The sequence below is a fragment of the Corvus hawaiiensis genome, chromosome 8, assembly GCF_020740725.1.
Source record: "Corvus hawaiiensis isolate bCorHaw1 chromosome 8, bCorHaw1.pri.cur, whole genome shotgun sequence".
Lineage (NCBI taxonomy): Eukaryota > Metazoa > Chordata > Aves > Passeriformes > Corvidae > Corvus > Corvus hawaiiensis.
Genome location: NC_063220.1, coordinates 12,423,155 through 12,448,594, shown reverse-complemented (window position 1 = coordinate 12,448,594; position 25,440 = coordinate 12,423,155). Strand labels below are relative to the sequence as shown.

Here is a 25,440-nt window from a genome sequence, read left to right as displayed (position 1 = left end):
TTCCCAGGTAAAAAAAATCACACAAAAATAAAACCTCTATCTCTTTTCTGATTTTGCATTTCTTAGGGAAATTAATTTCCATTCTGCATCTCTCAGGTGGAATGAATTTCCCAAATAAAATGCATGCATTGAGCAGTCAAAGTAACGGTGCCAAGTTCAGACTGTAACACCAATTGTCATCAAATGGTGCTGACTGCATTCCTAAATGATGTGGAAGTTATCTGTACTGTAAGTCCTGTAAGAAAGAGCAATCACAAAAAAAGAATGCCAGCTTTCCTCACAGCACATCTGCTCAGAGACTCAGTTGTCCAATGTGCTGGGAAACACAATTCAAAAGCGATGAAGTATAAGTGAAATATAAGAAATTGAATATATGGGATGAAATGTAAGCAAAAATATTTTCATAATATCAAACAAATCAGAATGCATACAGATATTTCACACATGAAAAATTTTCCTCCTCTACCCATAGGTAATTGAATTTTTATTACAGGGCAGATCAAAACACATTTGGGAAACAGAAATAACTGTATATAAACACAGTCATGCATATGGATAGAAAAAGTGTATTAGGGAGCTGTGCTTTAGGAGCAATACACTCATAAACCAAAGCAGCTTCCTTAACATGGTCACTCCATTACCCTGGCTATTTCTTTCCAGTATCCTTATCAGGAATTTGTAGTACATGAAGAATAAGGGGAGAATCCAGCTTCCATTTAACACTGGCTGCCTGGCATCAGAGCATCTGAGTGTTACACCAATATTTATTTGATAGATATGATCAGTAAAGCTCATGGCTACAGACCACAATAGAGCATTTCTGTTCTTTAGCAAAGGCACCTTCAGCATTAACTCCATTTTCGGCATCAACCCTCATAATATGTCATTTAAGTCCCCTAGCTTTTCTGGATTTGCATATTGTTTGAAAATTGCTTCATGATTCTTACAGGAAAATTATTCTCAGATAGTGAACACTGCTTTAAATTCAGCTTCTAATATTATTAGTGGTGGTTTAAACAGAAATCTTGTTTGAGCCTGCATGCGTTTCTGTAGGGGTAGTATTGGAGAACTGAATCCTTGGCTCTTGATCTGCTCTTTAGACTGGATCTAGACACAGAAAGAAAAAACAAACTCTCACAAGAGTGGTCTGGCTGTGATATTTTGAACCTTGCTGCAAGAAAAGCCGTAAAACCAGTAGACCATATGCAATGTCTAATTGATTAATCCTACTTTTTGGGTATTTCTGTTATTTCTAGTAAAACAGAATCATTTAAAAAATTGGTTTCTGAGATTTTGTTTGTTGACTGTGAGCCCTGGCCTGACCTCAGCCTTGAATTTAAATCCCCAGCAGAAATCTGAAATTAATCTACCTCTGGTTTAGTTATCAGTAATTATAATTATTAACAGAAGTATCCAGTAAATGAATGGTTTTCAGTGACATGGTGTTTACTTAGAACAATGGATAAATAAAAATGCACTTCCTTCTTACCTTTTCCCATGGCAGTGCAGGATCTGGCCTTTATGTGGGCATGATAAAGGACACAAGCCCAGACACTAAAATGTCACATACTGGAAACATAAGCAGTTGAAAACTGTTCCTCCTGTACCAGGGCCAATGGTTTGAAGCTTGCTTTCCGTGCAAGCTTCCAAGGGAATCCAGGGGGTGGAGCGAGAGCAGCTGAAGCAGCTGCCCCAGGAACACCAACGCTGGAACTCCCAACACTGCCTGGCACATCACTGCTCCCATGGCCTGCCAGCTCCCTTGCAAAAGCCATGCTTTCACCATGTGAAACAGCCTGAGAATGCTCCCAGACCATTCCACACAGGAATTTAGTGTTCTCCTATGGTCTCTCCCATGTCACATGAAGGAAACCTGCTGTTGGGAGCTATCTGGCCTGGAGCTATCTCCATCAGCAGGAGCAGGCTTGGAGAAGACAGTCAGCCAGTACAAATGCTGAGATTTCTTGAGACATCACTCCAGCTCTCCGCCTGTAAGCTGCTGTACCCAGGAGAGATTTAATGGGCTGGAAGAAATACCTTCTGCCTATTGTCACAGGACTCAAAAGCCTGGACCATCACCAAAACAGGAAACAGAAAACCTAAGCTGTGAATCCAACCGAACAAATTGGCCAGATTATTACAGCGTTGGGAAAGCCCAGCCTTTATTACAGCTGGATTGTGTGCTCTCGGCACTGCGGGCAGTCGGAGCACGGCAGCAGTAGGAAATGACTCTGTAGGGAGCAGCCGCTGAGCCAAACACGGCATAACACGGACAGGACCGCACAAAGAAGCAGGGAGGAGGCAAGGGTAGGGCAGATGAAGGGCTGTAAAGAAGAAGCCAGCAACTCTCTTATGAGAGTGCCTAAGGAACTAAGGGAAATTTTGGGTTCTTTCAGGACAATAGGAACAGAAGTGAAGAGCTCAGCTTTGCGGCTGAATTAAGGCAGCACTACACAGATTAGTGCACCACTGCAAGCCATGGCTCAGCAACTAAAGGCATGGATACCTCTCTGCACATCCCAGCTGCAAGGTAAACTAGACATTTTTGTGTCTTCTCCCTTGAAGTTTAAGCTTCCATGTACTTCTGTCTGGAAGCATGTGCTCAGTCACTGACATGCAATAACTCAATGGACTCTCTGGGCTCAACAACCCAAATGCCCATGGGATTAAGGTTACACTCCTGAAAATTCATTAGTTAATTAAACCCTAGGTTAGGCTTTGTCTTATGAGGCCAAGCTGCTGCAGAAAAACTGAGCAGGTCAACATGAAACTGAAGATCACCTTATTGTGCACAGAGAGGAGACATGAAGGCAGCACAAGCAATTCTGTTCTACCATCCCTTGGTGGCTGAGTCACTTGTTTATTGTTCTTTAACCCAGCAAGTTGAATGCCATGTCTATGCTGACAGATCAACACACAAACCACCTCTGTGCTGAAGGCTAAAAGAAGCAGCTGAAGAAATAGATAAAATAATTAGGATAGTCTAGATGCTGCCCCCAGGCTACAGCCCAACTACCTCCAGTGAGACGAATGATGGACCATGAGGTCCAGGGAAGACCGAATTCACAGGGCTTGGGCACTACTGGCTCACTGTTTCTGGAGGGGCTTGGCAGAGTAACAAAACAAGGGAATAAATTTGGATTTCTCTGGAATCGTGCTCCTTCCTGCAGTGCCTGCTGAGGTTCAGAGTCGCCCTGGAGGTGTCCTTCCCCCAGACCCTACACAGTGGTCCAGTGAGCCTCAGATCTCCTCCCTTCCCCCTCGGTTCACAGAAGAAAAACACTAAGATGTTTCTGTTGGCTTTTACATCATCTTTTTGTAGAGACTAATCTTCAGTTTCAACAATACATCTTTTGTGAAGCACTCCCAGCAGAAACCTTAGACACCTTCCCTAAGATCTGTTTGCTTACAGAAGACGAGGTAGGATTTGTTTAAACCCAGCTAGATTAATGTCTTGCAGACATTAGTGAAGTGAGATTTAATCAGGTTATTGCTCTACATTTTCCAGGGAAATAAATCACACTTATTACTAGGTTGGAATAGGATGTAAGGCTTGGGCTGAGAACATCTAGTCTTTTTTGTTTTTCCAGAGGGGAGTGAAGAGATAACTTGAAAATTCCTGCAAGACTGTCAAACAGGCCCTCTACAACTTTGAGTAGGGACAAGGGACACAAGCCATAATGGCTAGTGTATGTCTGGGATGGGCCTGGGTTCCAATCCCCTGCCTTGCAGAGGTGCTGCAGGGTCTGCATCAGTACAGAAAGCAGACAGGAGTTTTAAGCAGACTCATAATGTCCATTTGAGATCCTCCATGTGAACTCTTCCATAACTCTTGGGACCTAACTCCTCTTCTAAGTGTCTGTTTCTGCCTGGCACATGGGGGTGTGTCCTTGCATCACAAATGGGGTGCTGTGGGATCAAGCAACCTTTGCAAACCTACTTGCAGACCCTAAATGGAAACTGTGATAATCAGCAGATCTCAGAGTGTGACAGGCTTATTTTGTTGCAGTGTTTTCTAAATTTGCAATATGTGTTTAACAATGAACAAGCAACTATATTTATTCTCAACAAACATTTTTCTAAATCAAGGCCAGACAGGGAAAAAAAAAAAAGCAGCTCTTCATCCAGGCTTTTGATTTAAAACTTCTCTTTCCTTCATTCATGAAACAAAAAAGACTTTGCTCTCAGCGATGCTAGCAGTGTTTTCTTTAGTACACATGCTAATACATCCCCTTGTACAAAACCATGCATGTGCAAGAAACAAAGTCTGGGAAATCAAATTGCAAAGGTTCTCCTCCCTTTTTCACCAGCATGGGAGCAGACAGCTGAAGCCAAATACAAATCTTTCTGATAACTACAGGTTTGCATGTGCTGAAGTGCCCAAACCCCATAAGCTTTGCATCCATTTCCTCTTATCCAGTGGGGCTGTGCAAACACGGGAGAAAGCAAATTACGGTAACAGAGCCTGCAATCAAGTTTCAAATCACGCAACAAAGCAGCACAAAACACAGTGGGACCAAGTCAAAATCCTATTGCAAAGTACAATAAAACATATCCTGTTTGGGATAAAAGAGAAAAGGAAATACCAGGCAAGGTAGCACTGTTGCTTGTAAATACCCTCCTGCCAACACTTTCCCTGGATAAATTAGTCCTATGAACCCTAACTGCATCAGCATGAATCAGCCTGTCTGCTCCAAGGTAAAGGCTACAATCCTGTTTCGTGTTTAATGGGAACTCTTTCCCTCCTCCTTTTCTTGGCTTCCTGCTTAGAAAGAATAGACTCTCCAGAGACAATTTTGGATCTGGACCACAGTCTTGCTCCCTACAGATAACTAAGTATCTCTGGGCAGGAGTACATTTAAAGAAGCAGCTGGTAATTATGAACCAAGTGCTTACTGGCAGGATTTCCCCTTGCTACTGAGCCAATGCTTTTTGGGAACTAAATGACTCTTTGGCGATAACTATCAGGTAAAACCCACAAACCAGGGGAGGTTCCCTCATTAGAACCATGAGCAAGAAACAATGCAAAGGTGGGTGGAGGATGGCTGAAAATTGTGTCTGAGGGTTGCTTGACTTCCCTGTCCTCCATTCACCCAAAGTGGTTGTGTCTAACTGCTGGGCATTTTCTAGGTAGCGCTTGAAAGCAACAAAATCCGTTCCCACGTCTACAGCAGTAATAAAAACAAATGACCTTTTCCTTCCAGCTAATCAAACTGTACTGAGCAGCACTGGAAAACCATCACAACACTTACTCTTTTGGAGGGTTAAGGTCTTCTGGGCGAGCCTCGAAGAACCTGAAGACTTCATCGCACTGTGAAATATGGGGAGGAAGCCGAACCAGCGCCTGCAAAACAAAACAGGGAGTGAGAAGCACTTAGACATAAGCCAAGTTTGAAACCTGGCCTCAAAAATCTAAACTACCAAGCAAGAGGAGGAAAAACAGTCCTGGCAGGGGGAAAGGAATACTGAAGAACAGCATCACGCCTGGCTGCTTACCTGAGAAGACAGGAAACAGAGAGCCCTGACTGTAAATGTCAAGTAGGATTCAATGAACTCAGACAAGCAACAGATCTTAGAATCAGCCAATGTAATTTATTTTGCCACGTGTTCAAGAGCAGAATTTGGTCCACAAGTGCAAAACCATGATGCTGCATAGGTAAGTGCTCTGTGCCTGGGACAGTCTGTGACGTGGGCTTGCACAACACCTCAAACACTGAGGTTAGGGCTTACGGGCCTTATGTCAATGCACACAAATTCAGCACCCACTAAGACAACAGATTAATGTGCTCCATAAAGCTTTCCATTAAGCACTGCCTACACAAAAAGCCGAGTTCGCTAAAAAAACCCCATAACCAAACCAAACAATAATTTGCTCCTAAATTAACAGGACAGGCAGTTTGATTAAGTGTCTGAAAAAACCAAATCAAACCCAACCAAAACACAGAGAGGCTTTTTCTGCATGAAGAACAGCACATCCTGGCTAACAATGTCTGTGCACTCGCCTTGGCAGAGGGACACAGCACTTGTCACATTCAGCAACAGCTTAGTACAGTCTGGACATCACCCACATTATGTTGAAGCGAACTGGAAAGCGAGACTCAAGAGAAGCACACAAGGCACAAACATGCTATGAATTTGCTGTTCAGAATCTAGAGCCTGATGGTGCCAAAAGAGGTCAAAGAGCTGTTCTCAGCCCACAGAGATGGGGCAGCAGCTCTCAGTGACATGCCTCCGAGACTGCCTCCAGAAATGACAAGCAGGAGAGGAAAAGAGGCTGGACTTCACCTCCTCCTGTGCTAAGTTATGTTGAAAATAGGCCAAAGGTTAAATATAGACCAAGCTTCTTAGAGTTTCTGTAAACCTGTTTGACAAAATGAGATTGTCTGGCTCTTCTCCTAGTTGAAAGTAGGACAAACAATCTTGAAAGACAGATGAAAAACTTCACCAGAGCTAAATGAAGATGCATTAAGGTGAACAGGTTATATTAACCGTGAGGCATCTGACTGTTCTTGGTCAGACACACCAGGTCCAACCAAAGCACAAAGGCAGGACAGGGCAGTTGGTTACCACCACAGTGGTTTTTAACAAGGCTCTGAAAGTGGCCAGATTTGTTTCCAAGACCCCATTTTCTTGGGGATGTGAAGGAAAAGAGTCGGAAAAATCCTGCTGTGAAACTGCAGGTCTCCAGTATTAGATGATGGGGTCTTGTTTTGAGGTGTTCAGAAATTCAAAGTCAAACGCTTTCACACCTACAGCTCTCATCTTCTTTGTGAAGGGATGTTATAAAAATATTAGGAAAATTCATTTGGTATCACTAGACCTGTGAAGAATGAGGATCTGACCTTTGGTCATATGCAATTGCACTACAGAGCTGAAAAAGATACCCTGCAAAAAGGAAGCAGCATCAGATGCAGAAGCCAGGCAACAGCTTGGTGAGTCCAAGTGCCAGGGTAAGCACCACTGGCTGCTGCACTAAGGCAGGATGAAAAGGAACAGCTGGCAATCTCAAGCACTTTTATGTAAACAAAGGATGCCCTCGTCTCCACTTCTGTGTGTTCAAACTTGCCTGAAAGTGTAACAAAGGTGTGAGCTCTGCCTTTATTCCTACTGTACATAAACACATGCATCCAGCTGGCAAACCAGGAATAACACTGGGAAGTCAGGAAGTGCCCAGGAATAGTAACAATCACAGCATTTTGAAAGAGAAATGCCTCACCAGCATGGGCTAACAAGAACATAAACAACACTTACTCATCTGCACCTCAAGCAAGAGACAGCAAAGCAATGCTGTCTAACCAACAGTGGATGGAATTGATATTTAGCACTGGCTCTACTACTCACACCCTTCTTGGTTAGGGCAGGTTACTTAACCTCTTTTCATCAAATTCAGCTGGGATATATCTTCAGTTAACCCCTTACACTGCTGAGCAATAACACTTACCTAATCTGCAGAAAGGTTAGGAGGCTTAGATATTCAATATCTACAGTGTGTTTTGAAATCCCAAAGGGTTCAATCCTGTGCAGTCAATGGGGCAAGAGCAAGCACTGCAAACGATAGGTATCATTATGAGAGAAACACAAACACCCGAGTTACACCCATTGTGGGGGGTCTCAGCATCAGACACCTTCTCAAAGAGCCACCACTTCCCCACAGGCCACAGGTGCTCACCCTTCCCAAGAACCAGGCTCCGTATGTCAATACTGAGCTGGAGCACAGAGTGGGTTTTCAGCGACGGAGGAACGCAAAGCTGATGTGGAGATTTTTGTTTCTAAATCAAGGGAAGCTTTGGGAAATCTGAACCTCCTGAATCAGTGGTTGGCTGCCTGGAAATCTCCACAAGCACTGTGGTCCTGCCAAGCAGAAGAGGGTAACTGAAAAGCACCTCTCCGACTCCAGGCTTTTGCAGGGCATGGATAAAAATCAGCCAGTCATTTCCACACCCATCCATCCACCTTCCCACCCTGGGGCAGGGCTGGCTCTTCTGCTTCTGAATCATCTCCCAAAATGCTGCAACTTCCAGCCTTATGCAGATGAAATCCACCCCATAGTAACTTGCCATTGCACGTTTTATGGGAAGCTCAGGTGTAAAGTCCAGCCAGTCAATTTTTACTTTTTTTTTTTAAAGGAACAAAACCTGAAGAAGTGGTAAGAAACTCTAAGAAAGGGTAAAAAAGGTGCAAATGAGTATAAACCCAATCAGAATCCTTCTATTAATTTTTGAATAGCAGCAGGGAGCAGCAACACTGTTTAGCAAAACAAGTGTCTCTTCAGCAAATACACAATATTCACTATGAACAAGTCAAGGCCAACACAGTTCTGGTGAGCAAACAAAAAGTGCATTGAGGAGATGAGTGACATCACTGTCACTCTGCAAGGGGAAAATACAAGCTTCTGGCATTTCCAGCAAGACAGTTCCAGGGCAAAGCTGCAACAGCCTGAAGGAAAGACTGCAGGGTCAAGGGAAGAAGTGTAAAGACAAAGAGGAACACAGATGGTGAAAGGACAGAAAGGACAGAGAAGTGACATTCTTCTGGGGATGTGGAAACCAGAGGTAAATACACACAGCTACAAACAGCAAGCATCCAGGAACAGCAAGGAACTCTCACAGGAAAGGTGAGAGACAAAAAGTGCCAGCAAGCAGAATTCAGCCTTGCACAAGCATCAAGTACTATCAGTAATAGCATGTTTCCTTGCTTGGCATGCACAGGGGGATGTGCACCGCTCAGCCCTCACACATCCCTCAGGAGATAGGCTTTCATGTGTCATTCCAGCCTGTAATGATGTCTGTCTCTATATTACAGGTTACAGACAGTCTTGCAGAGCAGATGACTTGAAAGGCAGTTGAAAAGCAGTAACGTGAGGCAGGGCGTGAGCAGGCAGCCGTCGGTGCTGGGGATGGCCAGCCACGCTCACAGCACCTGTGGAAAGCTGCTGCGTGCTGCACACAGCAATCGAAGCCAGCAGAGCACCAAGTGCAGGCAGGGGATCATTGCTTAAGGTTACATGAACTGGAAAAAACTGCTCTGTGGGGCTGTATCACAGCTCAAAGGCTTCATGGAATACATGGTATAAAACCCTGCAGGTATTCGTAACGATGCACTGAGTGCTGTGGGTTACATTTATGCAGAGATGTTTATAAAAAACTGATGCACAGATGTGTGTATGCAGAGATGCACAGCACATCTGTGTGTATATATGCACAGAATGGTATTCACCCCACTGAACTTTATGTGTCTTAAATGGGAGGCTGCTCACACTTGTCTAGCAACTTGTATCATCACTAGAGAAAGAGCAACATCTTCAGAGGATGCTTTGTCTACCCCCTGCCATGGGTGTCTGGAAGGGGTGAATCACTGATTGTCTCCACACAGCCTCTAGAGACACTTTGGATGCACAGCTTTTAAATCCCTAATATCCAGTGGGTTTATTCCCAGCTCTGCATACAAATACACAGGGCCAGCTCACGACACTGCACAGTTAAGACTCCCTTACTCTTCCTCTAATTGTTTATCATTTTCATTAACATTAATCACTAGAGCCAGATGTTTGGGAATGGTCATGAGCCCAGCAAGGGGGCAGGTGCAACTAAAATAGATAATTTCTCAGAACAAAGAAATAAATTGTTTCATCTATACGAAAACACCTTCTGTTTGTCTGAGAGCCTCCAAGCTTGAACTAAAGCACTGAAGTGGTGGATGGCAAACACTGACAGTCAGGCAGAGAAGTGGATGAAGAGTGCATGGTGGTGATTCAGACTGGAGAAGAAGTGGGAATAAATAAAGAGCTGAGAGAAGGAGGAAAGACAGTGCAGTTTTGGAAGTAACTGGAACATGTAAGAGCTTCTGGCATAGAAGCACCACAGCACAATGGAATGCAAGACTCTGCTCCAGGTGCTGAGAGGAGTGCTGCAAATAATTAACTCTCATTACTGCAGCCAGTCTAAATGCATCAGGATCCTGAAACATGGATTAAAAAATGACAGATCAAGTTTGAAAGTATTGCACTAACAACAGATAAATTTTGAAAGTATTTCAGTTAAACTCCCATTCTTGACCAGGACTACTATTCCATCTTCAATCAAATTAACTTAGTTGTACAATGGATAGAGAGAGAAATGTCTGTGTGCCTGTCTTGACAGGTTCAAGGATTAAACCTTGAAACAGAGGCAGGACTGAGAGACTAACAGGGAGGCAATTATGTTTGCGAAGTACGGTCTCTCAAATAGTGAACATTAATAAAAGAATGACCAGTACTTCCTGGCACTGATGTGACTTGCTGATTGAATTTTTATTAAGGTGGTGTCCATTTGGGTACTCAAGCCTCACTACAGAAAAACCCCTAAGCTTCTACTTAAAGCCATATCCAGCTTTATGGGACAGCATGAAGGCATGTGACAAACCCGGGTTAGTGTTTATGACAATGGGACTTTACATCTTAAGGTCTTAGATCAACACACAAAAATATGGAAGTCAGCAAATTCTGGCCTGAGTCTTCCCAGAGGGCTGTGAAGGACAGAGCGACAGTTTTGTGAACCAGTGACCTGAAAGGTCCTTTTTGAAGACAGGATGGTACGTACTGGACAAACACACACCAGAGGTGTGTTTGAGAGATCAAAAGCTTCATAAATAAAATGCCCCTCGGGAAGGGAGGTCTATGAAGTTGCTCTTTCTTTCACATTGGCAAAAATTCCTAAACAAATTTAGAAAATCAGGCCAAATGAGCCCAGAAGACCTTAAATCACACTAAACTAAATCCAAGCCTACAGTTAAGAGGGAAATCATCCAGAGAGACTAATTCCAGTGGGCAGCACACATTTACTGGCAAAACACAGTTTGTTTGGTAACTCACTCAGGTTACTAGTAAGGACATCCAGACTCTGCACTTTCGTGTTTATAGATGAGAAAACCCCTGGAAATCTTCCTGTGTATCCCACTCCTCTCATTTTCATTGCAACTTTAAAGTTTCTTGCAGCCTTAGCAAAACCACTGGCCTGGTTACCTCTGTGATGGCATTTCTCTCTGCTGGTACAATGCATTGGGAATAACCCACACATGAGGGGTACAGAGGACAAAGCTGTAGGGTCCAGTGTGATCATGCCCCTGACACAGAATATTCTGCAGAACTCCCCTTACTGCCAAGTATCCCCACAAACTCTCAGAGAGCCTCTGCCTGTTCCTGGCACAGAAACCACAAACACATAGCAGGAGTAAGACCTGCTTCTCAGCCATGCAAACTGCCACACTGCCAGACAGTCTGCAAAAACAAGACAACAAATGGTCAAACATTTGCATCCCCATTTGTGCTTTGGCTTTCCAGGACAGATGAAATGGATGGAGAACTCTGATCTTGCAAAAAAAAAAAATACCATGAACTTTGCATTTGAACCTGCCTCCCTCCTCTGCTGCCACACAGATTCCAGGGGACAGAGGTCTATTGTTTTGTTTATTTATTTTATTATCCCACATCACATGTACTCCACCAGCTTCACCCACATCATTCCAGCATAATTCTCTAATTTTTTCAAATTTGTCAGCCTATCCATTTGAAGAGTAACATAAGCTTTGAACTCTTATAGAAGCAGGACTGAACTTGTCAAAATTATGCTCTTGCTCTACAGTTCCATACAATTCTCTAAAGAGTCAAAATATCCACTGGAGAGAGGTAGAAAAGCAATAAACGGGTAACACTTCCCAAGAGGTGGGCATGATCCCACTCTCAAGTCATACACATGCACCAGTACCTGCTACAGAGTAGGAAACAGTATTTTACTAGAAAAAAAAGCAAGCACTTCTCTTAAAACACGAGTGGATTCACTGATCTCAGCACTAGAGCTACGCAAGTCACTCAGGTTGGTTCTGCAGCACAGCCGAATAGAGAGACACCCTGTGTCTGGTTTAGGCTGGTAAAGTGAGGCTGTTCTGGTTCAGACTCACCACTTAACTTTCTGTTCCCAATTCACAGTTTCCTGTCATTCCTGGTTAACTTTGTATCAGGATGGAAAAGTTACAGTAAGGTTACACAGGTCATGTTCCCAGAAACCTTGTAAGTGGTGACCTTCAGCAAAGGTAGCAAGAAAGCATTTCTGAATTTTGAGTTTCTGCTAAGCCCCAGAGATGAAATCCTGTCCCCAAAGAAGGTCAGCAGCAGAACTACCACTGACTTTACGGTACCGTAAAGCTCTCCCTCCACATGCCATTTTCCTAAATTCTTTGTACTTTTCAGTGTACTGATGTTCAGTGCCTGATTTTCATATTATTTTCAGTCTTGTGGATTTTCATATCCTAGGCCAGGTTTGGAACAGTAGTAACACAGAACAATCATTCTCTGAATAAATGCAAATGGGATGAACCATAAATGTTCAAAAGAAAAGCCTATTCTCATAAAATGTGCAGGTTTAGATATGTTGGGAGGTATGAATTGCAAGTCTCAGGTCCCAGTTAATTTATACAGGTTGCCTACTGTGTGCTGTGGGATTTAAGAATGACTGGGTATGTTCTGTGCCAGCCAATGGCGTGACCAGCTGCCATCTTCATTTACTCCCTGTAATTAGGAGGAAGATGTAGCAGAAGGCAAAGAAACTGGATCTGATGACAGGCAGGACATCATAAGTTACTTCTACACTGATTTTGAAGAGGGGGCACAAACTTGCCTATTATCCACACTGGAGACAAATTCATGTCTGGGAAGGGATTTAGAGTCAAATGCAGGGGATGGGAAAAAAAAGCTTGGCATTGCTTTATTTCCCAGCACTGACTGAAGAACTGACCTACTTACAGCCCAACTAAGGTACAACCACAGTCATACATGCTCCAATAAGATACATCCCTTGGGGACTGAAGAATTAGCCAGGGCCTGCTTTTCTTAAAGACATGACACCCCATGCAGAAAGACACTGTGGGGGATGTAGCCCCCTTGAACCATTCACAGACATGAGATGCAATTCCTGCTCATGCTTTTCAGTGACTATAACCCCTTCAATGCCACCCAGATTTAAACACCTTCTACTGTGGAGTGCAGAGGCAAATTAAATACAAATTACAGTAAACTGCAAAATTAAATATAAAGACGCTACATCAGTGTACTTGCCAGAAATCACTGGAATAATATTCTGGAGAAGTCACTACAGGTTTGTCATACTCAGTGCTGAGAACTACTGTGGCTGCTGCTGGAGACAGAAAGCGCTGGGCTGGGGGAAACTGGGCTAATCCAGCACTGCAGGGTCTATGTCCAGAAAAGCAGCATCTATCAGTACACAGAGAAGTAAACAGCTTGGCTTCAGGGATGTATCCAGCCACATCTGGGCAGCAGCAGCAGATCTGAACCAAAGTGAAACCATTCTATGATTCTATGACCTGAGCCAGACTTCTCCAAGAGAGAGAAGATGAAAGGAGGAGAGCAGGAATCACAGCACCGCAGTGTCAACCAATGTGCCATCAGCCAATGCCAAAACACACCCCTTGGCCATGACCAGCGGAGCCCCAGCAGGCCTGGCTGGGTCAGGTCAGGTCTGTCTGGGCACGGACAATGGGGTCCCAGAGAATCAGCTGCCCCTGGTCACTGCTTTCCCCACCACGCATCTGCTGGGTGAACCCTGACACAAGTCAGCCCTCGCCGCTCCTGTCGCCGGCAGTTCCTGTCTGAAGGAGGGCGGCTGGGGACCCAGTGAGACCCTACATATTTCAGAAAGAGCCACTTGGCTGCCAGCAGGAAGACAGTACACTAATTGTCACACAAGAAAGCCTGATCTCATGAGACAAGACTTTAATCGCAGCTTCCTCACCCGGGGGGTGCAGATGGCATGGGTTTCACCACCACCACCACCCTCCAGCATGCCTCAGGCACTTTGGCAATCTGCTTCCAATTTTGGATGAGCAACTGTCTGACTGGAGAAGTTCTTGGGAATGCTTTTTTCCCCCTCCACCTGCTCCTCTGGCTTTCTAAAAATGGAAAGAAAACCTCATGGGAAGTAAGAGAGGAAGTCTGGGGTTTAAATAATGTGCTGATGCACTCAATACCTCTACAAAAACTGAGAATCCTACTTGCTTAGAAATTACTTTTATTCTACTGACAGAGAATTAATTATGAAATCATAAATCTTAGGCTAGAAAGGAAAAATTAAGTGGCTTAATCTTCTCCTCAATAGAGCCATGCTTTTCTGCCCAGCAATAAATTTCCAGGCTTTCACTCATGAGGAGGAACACTCCTGGAAGACACTGGTCCACCCTCAGTGCTGCACCTGCCACTACTGTCCCTCATGTGGCACCAGGGGACAGAGAGGCAGGAAACAGACGAAAACACTGTCTTAGTTGTGCCACTCTGCCTGCTCAACTCCTGAATCATCGAGGCTGATGTGTAATCAAAATCCACACTTAGGGCAGGTGAGATTTAGAGCCTTTACTGAATGAATGAGGCACCAAACCAGTACATAAAGTTTGCCAGGGAAAATGCTGCAAGGACCCTGGGAGCAAACAGTGGCCTGTTTCCACCTGCTCTATTAGTCTTGGTGGTGTTTGGGAAGCACCATCCCTCCCTGTGACGGATGTCAGCACTACCCAGCAGGGAAATGCCAGTGCTGGTGGTGGCCCTGAGCCCCCCAGGCAGGAGGGCTGCCCTGCACTCCCCAGGGCCCTTACCCTGCAGTACTCGTCAATGGGCTTCAGCCTCTTCACTGCTACGTCTCGGACATGGCTCCTCCGGAACAGGATCTTGCCTAAGGAGAGAACACATGAAAGGGGAGGGTTAGGGGCATCACCTGCCATGTGGGACAGCACAGCAGCACCAAGCAGGCAGGGCAGCAGACAGAGTTTCATCCCTGACTCCAACCATGGCTGTTGGCATGAAAGCTGGATGACTGCCACCACAGTCCTGCCTGTGTGCGCTGCTTGAAGGGGGCCCAGAAACTAATGGGGCAGAGGGGGGTTTCTAATTTCATCCTGTAGGTAACACAAAAGGTTTTGCTTCCCTTGCAGTGATGGCACTATCTTGGAATGGACTGACACTATGTTATGACTTGCTCCTAATTCAGGGTCACTTTGACATGTCCATGCTGGCTGTGCAGGAAGCATCGCTGGGCTCCATCTGCTCCCCACTCAGCTGCCTCCCACTATCGCTGGGCTCCATCTGCTCCCCACTCAGTTGCCTCCCACTGTGGATGCTCCTGCCCTTCCAGGCAGACAAACCACACACCCAGCTCACAAGCAAATACAAGACTGTTGGTGACAGAACCCTTATAAATCTACACAGAGAAACCAAATAACAGAAGAAAAATAAACAAACTCTTTTTTTCTGAAACTAAAAAAAAAATAATAACCTCCATTTCTTTACTGGATGACATTTCTGCAAGCAGTTAAGATTAAATAAACAACAGGGTTTTGTGTGAAACTGATTTTAACGAAGTTTATCAAAATAATCTAGGAGCTGAGTTTCCCCACACACAAGGATGTCATAGAGTTGGTATTTTTTTAGCTAGAAGGGATTATATCTTCATATCCTTTTTTGGTAGTTTTCTTCCCTTTTCCTTTTGTGCTGTATTTATTTTAATATAATGAGACAAGAATAAATTGTATGTTCTCTTTGTGGCAGAAGAAAACAGTATCTGCCAGCATTATTTAGTCCATGAAATGTCTATGAAAAAACCCACAACATATATACCACACCCTGCTCTAAACTACTTCTGCCAACAGGCAAATATACTGATCCATAGATTGTGAGATAAGAAACTGGACTAAGAAATCAAATCAGATCCAAAATCTGAATATGTGGCTTTGACTTTGTCACGATTACACAATCTGAGAGGTTAATGAAATGGCAGCCTTTGACAGTCCAGTAGCAGAATCTTGAAGTTCCCCCCAGATGCAGCTCCTTTTGGCTGCCTTTTCCTCCATAGCTGCTAATCTGGAAGGTGTTAAACCCTTTTGTTTCAGACAGGAGAAAGTGGTTTATCTTTATCCCCAATTCTGGCAACAAAACAGTGTGTGCTGTGAGGTAAAGCCATTTCCTGGTGCCACCAGTTTATCTCTCTGGGTTCCCTGCGGTTATCTCATTACTGCGCTGGTGTTGAGCCATCCCTGTAGGATGTGATGCCTTGTGGTCGCAGGGGAAATCTTCAATGGGTGTCCGAGACAGTCATCTCAGCTTGAGTAAGTTAGTCAAAAGCTGCTGGAGAAGGAAAGTGACACTTCTGTCTCCCTGCACTGACCCACTCTGGACACACCAAAACATTCTTGCTTTCCTGTTTCTCTGTCTGGTAAATGGTGAGAATTACCTGCCTCGAGGATCATCACACTTTACTTGTACTGCATAACTACAGTAAGCTGCTTTTTTTTGGGGGGAAAGAGGTGGGGGTAGCTATGGAGAAAGGAGTAGTTCCTTTCTCAGTGCTTCAGAAATGCTGGTGTGGGAGATCTTGGTATTTTTTTTGCAACTTTTATAAATATACTGCAAACAGAAAATGACATTTTGGAAACATTCTCGCTTTCTGTCCTTCCTGTTTTCAGTTCAAGCCATGAGTCGAAAGTTGAATGGGTGACCATATAAAAACATAAAGGAACCAAAGACTTAAACACATGAAAGATCTCCTGTAAATGCAACTCAGCTTTTCTAGAAGTAATAATAAAGAATGTTATATTAAACAGAGTATGAAAAAGACCCCAGGATATGATGAATCTTAATTCAGTCCTTAAATGGAGATGGAAAATATCAGGATGACTGTGGTGTTAGGACAAAACAAAGCCCAGAAGGTGCTTCCATTTTTATCCCGTCAGCAAAAGGAAGATTTTCCTTCTACTATTGGAAGCTGGAAAAGGCTCAATGAGGCCAGTGGGGAAGATCTGTAGCTGCCCAGTCCAATATGGCATTCAAAGCTGAGATCTGGAGAAGGCTGGGTATTTTAGAGCACCATGGAGTTGCAGTCAACAAGGAAAAAGAAAGAAGAAAAACAAGGACACTCTGCAAACACATCCAGTTCTGATGGGTAGCAAGGAGGGACCCCCTCACAAATTCTGGAGATCCTCAGACAGAGAAGTCTCATTGACAGAGCCACTGAAGTACCTCTAAGGAGGAACGGCTTCCCAAATGCCCAGCTTCTTCCCTTGTCTGGGAAGATAGACCATGCTGACAGAAGCTCAGTCAAAGCCACCACAACCAACCAGCAGGAACCACTGCAGACCCAGTGCGAGTTACTACTGCTTTCTCCAGTTCCCTCTTTTCTCCTGGTCTTCCTCTGAAAGCAAGGAAGGTCCCACAGGACTGGAAAAGGAAGGGAATGTGAGAGGCCCATGTTGTACACTCTCTACCTATTCCAAGTGAGTGCAGACCCCATCAATGGAAAGCCTAGCCTAACAAGGGAGGTAGGGTCACCATCAATCCAGGGAAGGCAGAGAGCTGGGCAGCAGGAACACATCAGACAGCAAGGAGCCCTCTGGACGGCAGTGGAAGGGAGCATTTCACCCAGCACCAACATCAAGTGGGGAAGTTCCAGAGTGGCTGGTAAATGCAGAACAGCCCAGGCAATTTCCTCGTGAGGGTGGAGTAGTGGTTTACGTGCCACTTGGCTTTTCCTCTGGGAAAAGCCCCACCTCTAAGGAAAGGATCTATTCTGTGGGAGTACGTAGCGTGCCGCTTGCTCTCTCCTGAATTTTACTGCAGCTCTTTTAAGCCTCCTCAGGCACTACAGCCCCGTTTTACAAAAGGATGAGTGGCTTTTAACCATGCTGCAGCCCAGCTAGGAAATGAACAGGAAGTCTGTCTCAATTCAGATGGGAAGTCATAGGTTACATGAAATGATGCTGCCTCATGCAAATATTTCATTCACTGATGTGCCAGGCTTGGACAGGGCCAAGGGAGGTCTGGCACATGATAGGAAGGGCTCTGAGGACAGCAGCACTTGGAAAGAGAGACGTGGGAAAGACACAGGGCTCCAGCCCTGCTGCTAATGCAGGATAACAGTATTTATTTTTATCGTTTTTTCTTTAAAGAAAATATTATTCCTAGGAAATTAATATGGATAAGAGGCAAAGTATCAGGTTTAACATCGTAGAGGACATCTTAAGTCATCCCTTCATCTCTGCGTGTATATATATACGTAGTCTTTAATTTCACGACCACACACCTCTTCTCTCACAAGACCTAAATTTCCTCCTGTATACACAGTGGGTGCACAAAGTAGGAGTAATAAAGCTATGCAGGAGACTGTCTATCTGGCAGCTGCTGATTCTGCAAGCTTAAATGTATCCTCAGAATATCACTTTATTCCTGTATCACCTCATACTTGGAGTATCACAGACTTTTAACAAGTGCCACAAGGCCCAAGAACAAACCAGTTTAAATACATCTGAACACTCTGGTGCTCCCATTAGCCCACAGCCTGTGTTGAGCACACCAGAAGGGTCCACGATCTAATGCTCTGTAATAGTCACAGATGTGGTTTGTATAGGGAAGAAGCCCAGCTCCTAGGGGGCTTGGTGACACTGGGGAGCATGGTCTCAAGGCAGGACAGCACCAGGCACCACCAGACAAAGAAACACTGCAAGTCCCTGTGGGGACGCCTAGCAGGAGAATCCTGTCTTTCCTCTTCAAGAAAGCAGGACACAGCCCCTACAACCACAGCAGATGCCAGCTGTCAGCAGCCACTGCCCTTGACTGGTGATTTGTAAGGCTCCCAAACAAATCTCCTGATCACACCTTTCACCACCAAGGAGAGGTGCTGCATATCTAGGCCCTGAGACCTTCTAGAGATGCCTTTGTGATCTTCCCACCACTGTGCCAGTGGCTCAGCCCCGAGCTGCCAGCTCTGCTGCTCCTTTGGAGCCAGGCAGTGAGCGGCAGCTGCTGCAGGGGCAACAAGGAGGCAGGGAAATTGTTTTTAGCTCCTTTCCAAATCTGACAGAGAACAGATTTACCTCTTGGTCTTACTCTCTGATTGCTGAGCTTGAGTCTCATTTCCAGGTATGTCTGGGTGATGGATTGGCCTAAGGACACCAATTGTTTGATGCAAACAGCCTCTGCCAGAGACTAAGAAGATACCAAACCCACTATCAAAGGGATGATGGACAAATGCATACTGACATTTAATCATGAATTCCAAGCACCATCACCACACTTCAGAATGCAGTAAGTGAAGCAAGCCATATGATAAATACTCTACAGTGGACAGCCTGAAGACTAATGGGAGCATTAAAAGTACTCTAATGTCTCATCCAATTTACGTTTAAAAGAGACATGTGCTGCCTTTGACTACAGAAGCTCCAGCTGTGGCGGTTCTGTCAGTTCTGTCTCCCAGGAGCAAGAAAGAGCTCCTGCTTCTGCCTCTTCACGTTGTTCTTGTTACTGTGCTGTTGATTCTCTGCCTTTTATACCTGAAAACTGGGAGGTACCAAGTCTGTATGTATTGCCAAGCAATATGTACAACCTCAGATCAACTTCTCAGAGGTACTTGGGAGATGAGGTCAGACTCTTTTTGCAATTACACTGCACCAGTTGCATCAGTAAACAAAAATAAAGAATTTAGCCCTCATACAGTTACAGGTTCTCCTTTTGAGCTAAGCAGCTTCTTCCAGTGTAACTAAAACTATTTTGCTGTTCAAGTATTTTTATGAAGGCTTCTAATTCTCACACATGGCTGTTTGAATTATTTTTATACACCAAATAAGCACAGGCCTGCAATCAAATATGACATAAATTGCCCTCAGCCCATTTAAGCTGTGACATCCACCTCAGGGTCCTGCCAAAACTTTCGGGCACCTAACACACAGTCTATCCCCCAAATGGAGCATTTAAACATGCACTGCCACCTTCAAGTGTAAAACAGACACATCAACAGCACAACACTATGGAATAGAACAAAAAACTATTTTTCTCATGGAAGTATGTGTGATTGTCAATCAGATGGCAATCTGATAGCAGCCAGAAGGGAGGTGTGTTCCTTACAAAATAATATCTTACTTTTAAATGGGGATTCCAGTTTCCATGGATTGTTTCACCCATTATTTCCTGGAGTCAGAAAGTCAGTGCCAGAGTCCTAACACTGATGGCATTTGCTCCTGACAAAGAAAGGGGAGGGAAATGATTCATAGTGTTTCCACCAGTGGGAGGGGGAAGGACTTTTTTAATAAGTTAGAAACTCGTGACAGAGTCAGAACTGTTGGCTGCACTTGTCTTGCCAAAGAGCCTCAGCTGATAAAGGCCTTTGCTAATCAGCAGGAATTACTATGGAAGGTGACAAGAGGTGATGGAGACAGATGGGGCAGCCAGGAAAGCCACACAAGCAAAAACTATATTGCCCTGAGATGTGGGGGATGGTGGGGATAGTGTCTTCCTGCCCTTGGATCCTGTTTTTGATGTGCATAAGCTGCAATATTAAAGGAAATCACTGAGAAGCAATAAAGCATGGGAAGTAACATGGCTTGTATAAGAATAGCACCAGGAAGAGAAATCTTGCTCCATTAGAAGTGATAAGCAGAATATGCCCTTATGTGAGTAACTACAAAGGGAAACCAAAGACAGGCAAGTGGCGAGGCTCCATTCCCTTCCAAAGAGCTCCTACCTCTGAACCTGGCTGTTTTGCAGTGTCTGGAGGGGTGGCCATTATCCTCCAGGGACAACAGCATCGGCTCTAGAGCTTTGCTAGGACACACTTTGGGAATTCAAGCATCAGGCAATTCAAGCTGGAAGGAGAAAAGCCACGAGCACCAATACTGAAATTCAGAAGTGACAGATGGGGGCCATGGGGTCCAAATCTCAAGCTCTGTTTGTACAGTGTTTTGCATAAGCCAAGAACTACTTCATATTGCTCTATGTCCTGCTGCTATGACCCAAAAAACCTCCTATAATCTCCTGTAATCCCCCTCCTCAGATGCCCAGCTTGAAGTCTCCCACATCTCCAAAGCAAGGCAGGAATCAACGTGCAGGTAAATTATACAGAGTTTGGTCTGAATTGGGCAGACAGAAGTTGTACAAAATTATTCTTTCAATTTTCTCACTGTGGGGCAGCTCCCTGCACATTGGTCTGTGAGCACCAGCAAACCCAGAGATCCATCACCTCACTTAAAACAACTTTACCACCGGAGTACAGCGAAGTGAAGCAACTACCCCACACAAGAGGATCTCAGTATGAGCACAAGTCTCCAGAACCCTTAAAACTGAACTTCCCAGTCTGTGAGTGGTTGTAAAATGTTGGAAGTGTTGATTCAGTGGGTCAGGCCTTCAATTTCTGCAGTGAAATCAGTGCCTTCTCAAACTACACAGCTCAGCTTCTCCGAGTGAAAGTGAACTCGTGTAATTGCTGGATGCAAGTGCTACATTATCCTGCAAACAACCAAGGGCTCTTAATTGCAGAAAGCAGTCAGTGTGTCTGAGGGCAGAGGGAGGAGGGTGTTTACACCTGCAGCCAGCAACACCACCAGCTGGCACACCCTCACCCGAAGGAACCAACGTGATGATAATTCCGAGCCCCACAGAGATAAAGAGCCAAAAGAGGGTCAGGTTTTCAAAACACCTGGGAAACAATGCCTTAGGAAACAGCAGGGCTTCCTCACACAGAGGACGCAGGAGTGTACTGCTCTTTGCATAATCTTAGCTACGCTGGAAGCAAAAGGCACAGAAAACCAGGAGAGCCTATGCAGATCCAAAGTATCATCCTTATCTATGCATGCTTCTCCCCTAAGATAAGAATCACTCGTTTCATTTTGTTGAACATCCTCCAAAAAGATCCATTTCCAAATATCCAGGACCAAGTCATTTAATGTGCAAAAACAATGAGACTTAAATAATGATCAAACTATCTAGACCCTACACCAAACTGACCAGAGAAACATCAACCACTACATCTCACTGCTGAAACACTTGGTTTTCCTCCTGGCGCCACTGTCCTGTCTTCACCAAGGTAGTTAGTGGCTCCTAACCTGTGATTTCCAAATCAGTAGTGCTCCATAGTCTGCAGAGCTATGTTCCAGCATACCTTTCACTCCCTGGGCAGTGTTGGAATGATGTAGATCACTGTACATTGGCCCAACAAGTTTGGGAAGCAGCAGTTCCTGTAGGTATTATGCATTTGCTGGTGAAACTGGTTGTTTCATCTGAGCTACTTCAGTGCCTGACCCCTGAGAAGGAAAAGGCAAGAGCCTCTCAAATGCCTTTGTGCCACATTAACCATAAAAAATACTCCTCCTAAAGGGCAAGACCATGCCCCCATAGCTACACTCATAAAACTCTTCTGCTCTTTCCAAACCCACATCAAGTACCATCTTGTTCACTGGCATCTGGTAAAGTCACCAGGAGTCTTCCCACTGACACTTGGTGGTATGGACCCTCAGGAAAGGACCATATGGTCCCACCTCAATCTTTTGAAGCAGGAGCCTTAAGGAACAGAGCCTATTAAAACATTTGTGCCGTCTCATGAGACCTGTAATTCATGCAGGAGTTGGCGTGACACTAAGCCTGAGACACCACCTCAGAGGCCCTGGGCCAGCACCAGTCTTGCCGACAAGGAACCTTTGGGCTACATCCACTGGGACAGGAGACCCTGCAGCAGGGTCACTGCAGGGAGATGGATGTGCACCACACCCTTGCCAAACTACACTGGAAAAGTACACCAAGGTCCCAGCCACATCCTCTGGTGTGATGGGCAGTAACACTGCTTGGGAGACTCCACCCTTAAGCTGGTTGGGAACGGGAGCTGTGAATAATATCTGCACTCATACCACGTAGATCAAAGTTATTACAGGGAGGCTGGTCATGCAAGAACGCGGTGCTGCAGCGTGTATTCTTACAGGAACATTGCAGATGGAAATTGAGGGGTAGGGATGCAAAGGTGGCTTCAAAAGGTCACAAAATGAGCACACAATAATGAAAGCCATAAAGCCAGTCCCTAGACCCCTCTGCTGATCAAGTGCAGAATGAAAATACATCTACCTTGCTATCTAGGGCCAGAGAAATCTTCCTGTTCATTTATTCTAATTGAAAACAAATTTTAAATTTCTGCCACAAAAGAGACAGAACTCTCTTCAGTGGAAGACCTTGATTAAGTCAGCTGTCAGGTTACACATGTCCCATATTGTAGGAAGTGAAATTCAGCAGCTAGATTGTCAGGGACAGTGCTCCACAGAGCAGCTGTGGTATTTGGAAGGCACCAATTAGCACAGAAATTAAACAAACAAACAACATGGCAGCAAACAAACTAGGTGTCTGTGCTTGTCAGAGGCTGGAACTCAACAGTTTGGATATCAGAGAGCTGTAGTAAGAAATGAAATCTCCCGTGCTTAGCAAAACAGAGCACTGTTCTTGTTTCCTAAATCAACGTTCTCTCCTGGAATCCTCCAAGTGAAACTGCTGACTAGTTTTAAGCTGAATTTTCACTAGAAGACAGTACAGAAGGTACAGAAGGTACAGAAGAAGCTGCTGAACGACAACCAGACCAAAACTGGCTGGCCTCTAAGTCAGGAAGCTCATCTACAGACCAAGACACCATCTCAAGCCACAAACATCATCCTCTGGTTCCAGACACATCTCTTCAATATGTCCTACTTTATGTGTTATTAAGACCATCTCTGGTAGGGATTTCCTCTCTGCTGCTCTGACCGCTGATAAAGCTACTGCTGTTTCAAAGGCTAACAAGCATGCACTTCAAAGCAGGGATGACCAGTTTCTGTGCTTCAGAAGAAGGGAGATAGGGCATTATTTCCAGCACATGTTGGGACTCTTGCTGGTGCAGTCACCTTCACACCAATCTGTGCCAACTTCAAAGCCAGACCTGCACTCCTTGCCCCGCCTCCTCTGAGCCCACACTGCAATAACCCAGCTGAGACTTGTGACCACAGGTATTGATTGGATCTGGCTGAGATGGAGATGATTTAACAGCAGAGCACAGTGCTGTGCTTTGTACCTGTAGCTAGAAAGGTGTTGATAACACCCCAGTGTTTTGGCTACTCCAGAAGCAGCACTCACACAGCCTCACCGCTGGCTCTCTAACACTGCCATCACCACCACCAGAAGGCTGGGATGGGCAAAATCTTGGGAGGGGACATAGACAGGACAGCTGACCCAAACTGACAAAAGGGATATTCCAAACTACATGATATCTTCTCAGTACTAAGAGCTGAGAGAAAGGAGGAGAAAGGAGGGGCATTCATTATTTATGACACTTGTCTTCCAGAGCAACCATTATACATAATGAAGCTTCGCTTCCAGGGAAGTGGCTAGGCATTGCCTGCTGATGGGAAGTAGAGAATAAATCTTTTGTTTTCCTTTGCTTCCACATGTGACCTTTGCGTTCACTTTATCAAACTTCCTTTATCTTGACCCACAAGTTGTTTTTTCCCATCTTATGTCCCCCCTGCCTGTCCTGCTGAGGAGGAGAGTGATACAGCAGCTTGATGGGCACCTGATGTCCAGCCAAGGTCAACCCATAACATCACATTGCCTGATGAAACAGCCTTTGGGTCAGGTCTGTGGCCAGGCCACCCAGTAGCACTTCCTCTCTAATTCTTGACCATGAAGCCACCCCTATGGCCCCTTCCCAGCAGATGGATGAAGGGCAACCCACTCCTGTGGCAGGCAGTGGACACGATGGCCCATGCGGGCACAAGCAGCCTGCACCAACATGAGCCAGTTTCTGGTCACTCGGCTTCCTAGGGACAGCAAAGCTCACTCAGACTGCTCCACCTTGGCTGCATGACTCCAAGCGCTCACACCAGCACTTATCATGGCTCAGCCAATGCACAGGAAGAGGGGAAATGATTTTATAATTACTTATCTGATAACCAGCCTCCTTCACACCCAGCTCCTCTGTGTGTGAGCACGGCAGCCGCTTCCAGCTCAGGCCACTTAATGCAAACTACACTCAAGTGTGACTTGGCACCAGCAGTGCCTGCTGCTGCCAGAAGACGGTGGAGGACAATCTGAAAAATTCCTCTCAGTTCCTTCACGTGCAAGTAAATGCAGTGTTAATGCTGCAAGAGGACAGAGCTGCTGCCCTGGATCTCAGGATGCTGAGCATCTCCAGCTTTCCAGGGCCGCCTTCTCCTGGGTTCAGCAAGGTGCTTATGTGTGACCAGAGGAAACAGCACTGTCAGATGTCAACAGCTTTGCCCACTGCAGAATCAAAAGCCTCTTTCAGAGATTAATGCTCTGAGCAATTACTTACCCCATGAAAGGAAAAGTGTCTTCAGCCAAGGTGACACCAGGACCCTGGGACCATGCACACTTTTGTTTCCCTTTCACAGTTAATATGGGCTTTTCATTTCCCAGGGAGAAGAAAAAAAGGTGGACTGGAAACTACTGTTTTGCTATTTTTTTATTTTAATAAGGATCACTGGGCCAGCAGCATAAGAACATGAACACAACCCCAACTTTATTGCTGAATTAAAGAAAAAACACTAACATGAATAGGCACAGAAATCTGAATTAGGAATGTGAGCTGGTAATTACTCTTTTGGGCCCTGATT

General features: G+C 45.0%; 1 protein-coding gene across 5 annotated transcripts in view; it reads right to left on the bottom strand.

Moving 5' to 3' along the window:
• Nucleotides 1-25,440, bottom strand: part of SH3PXD2A (SH3 and PX domains 2A) — a 254,045-nt gene that overhangs the window by 138,285 nt on the left and 90,320 nt on the right. For all 5 annotated transcript variants that reach the window (XM_048310590.1, XM_048310591.1, XM_048310593.1 and 2 more), the window contains 2 exons: nucleotides 14,635-14,711; nucleotides 5,253-5,344 (listed from right to left, as the gene is read on the bottom strand). In XM_048310590.1, coding sequence (XP_048166547.1) covers nucleotides 5,253-5,344; nucleotides 14,635-14,711 — 169 coding nt within the window. The remainder of the gene's footprint in view (nucleotides 1-5,252; nucleotides 5,345-14,634; nucleotides 14,712-25,440) is intronic.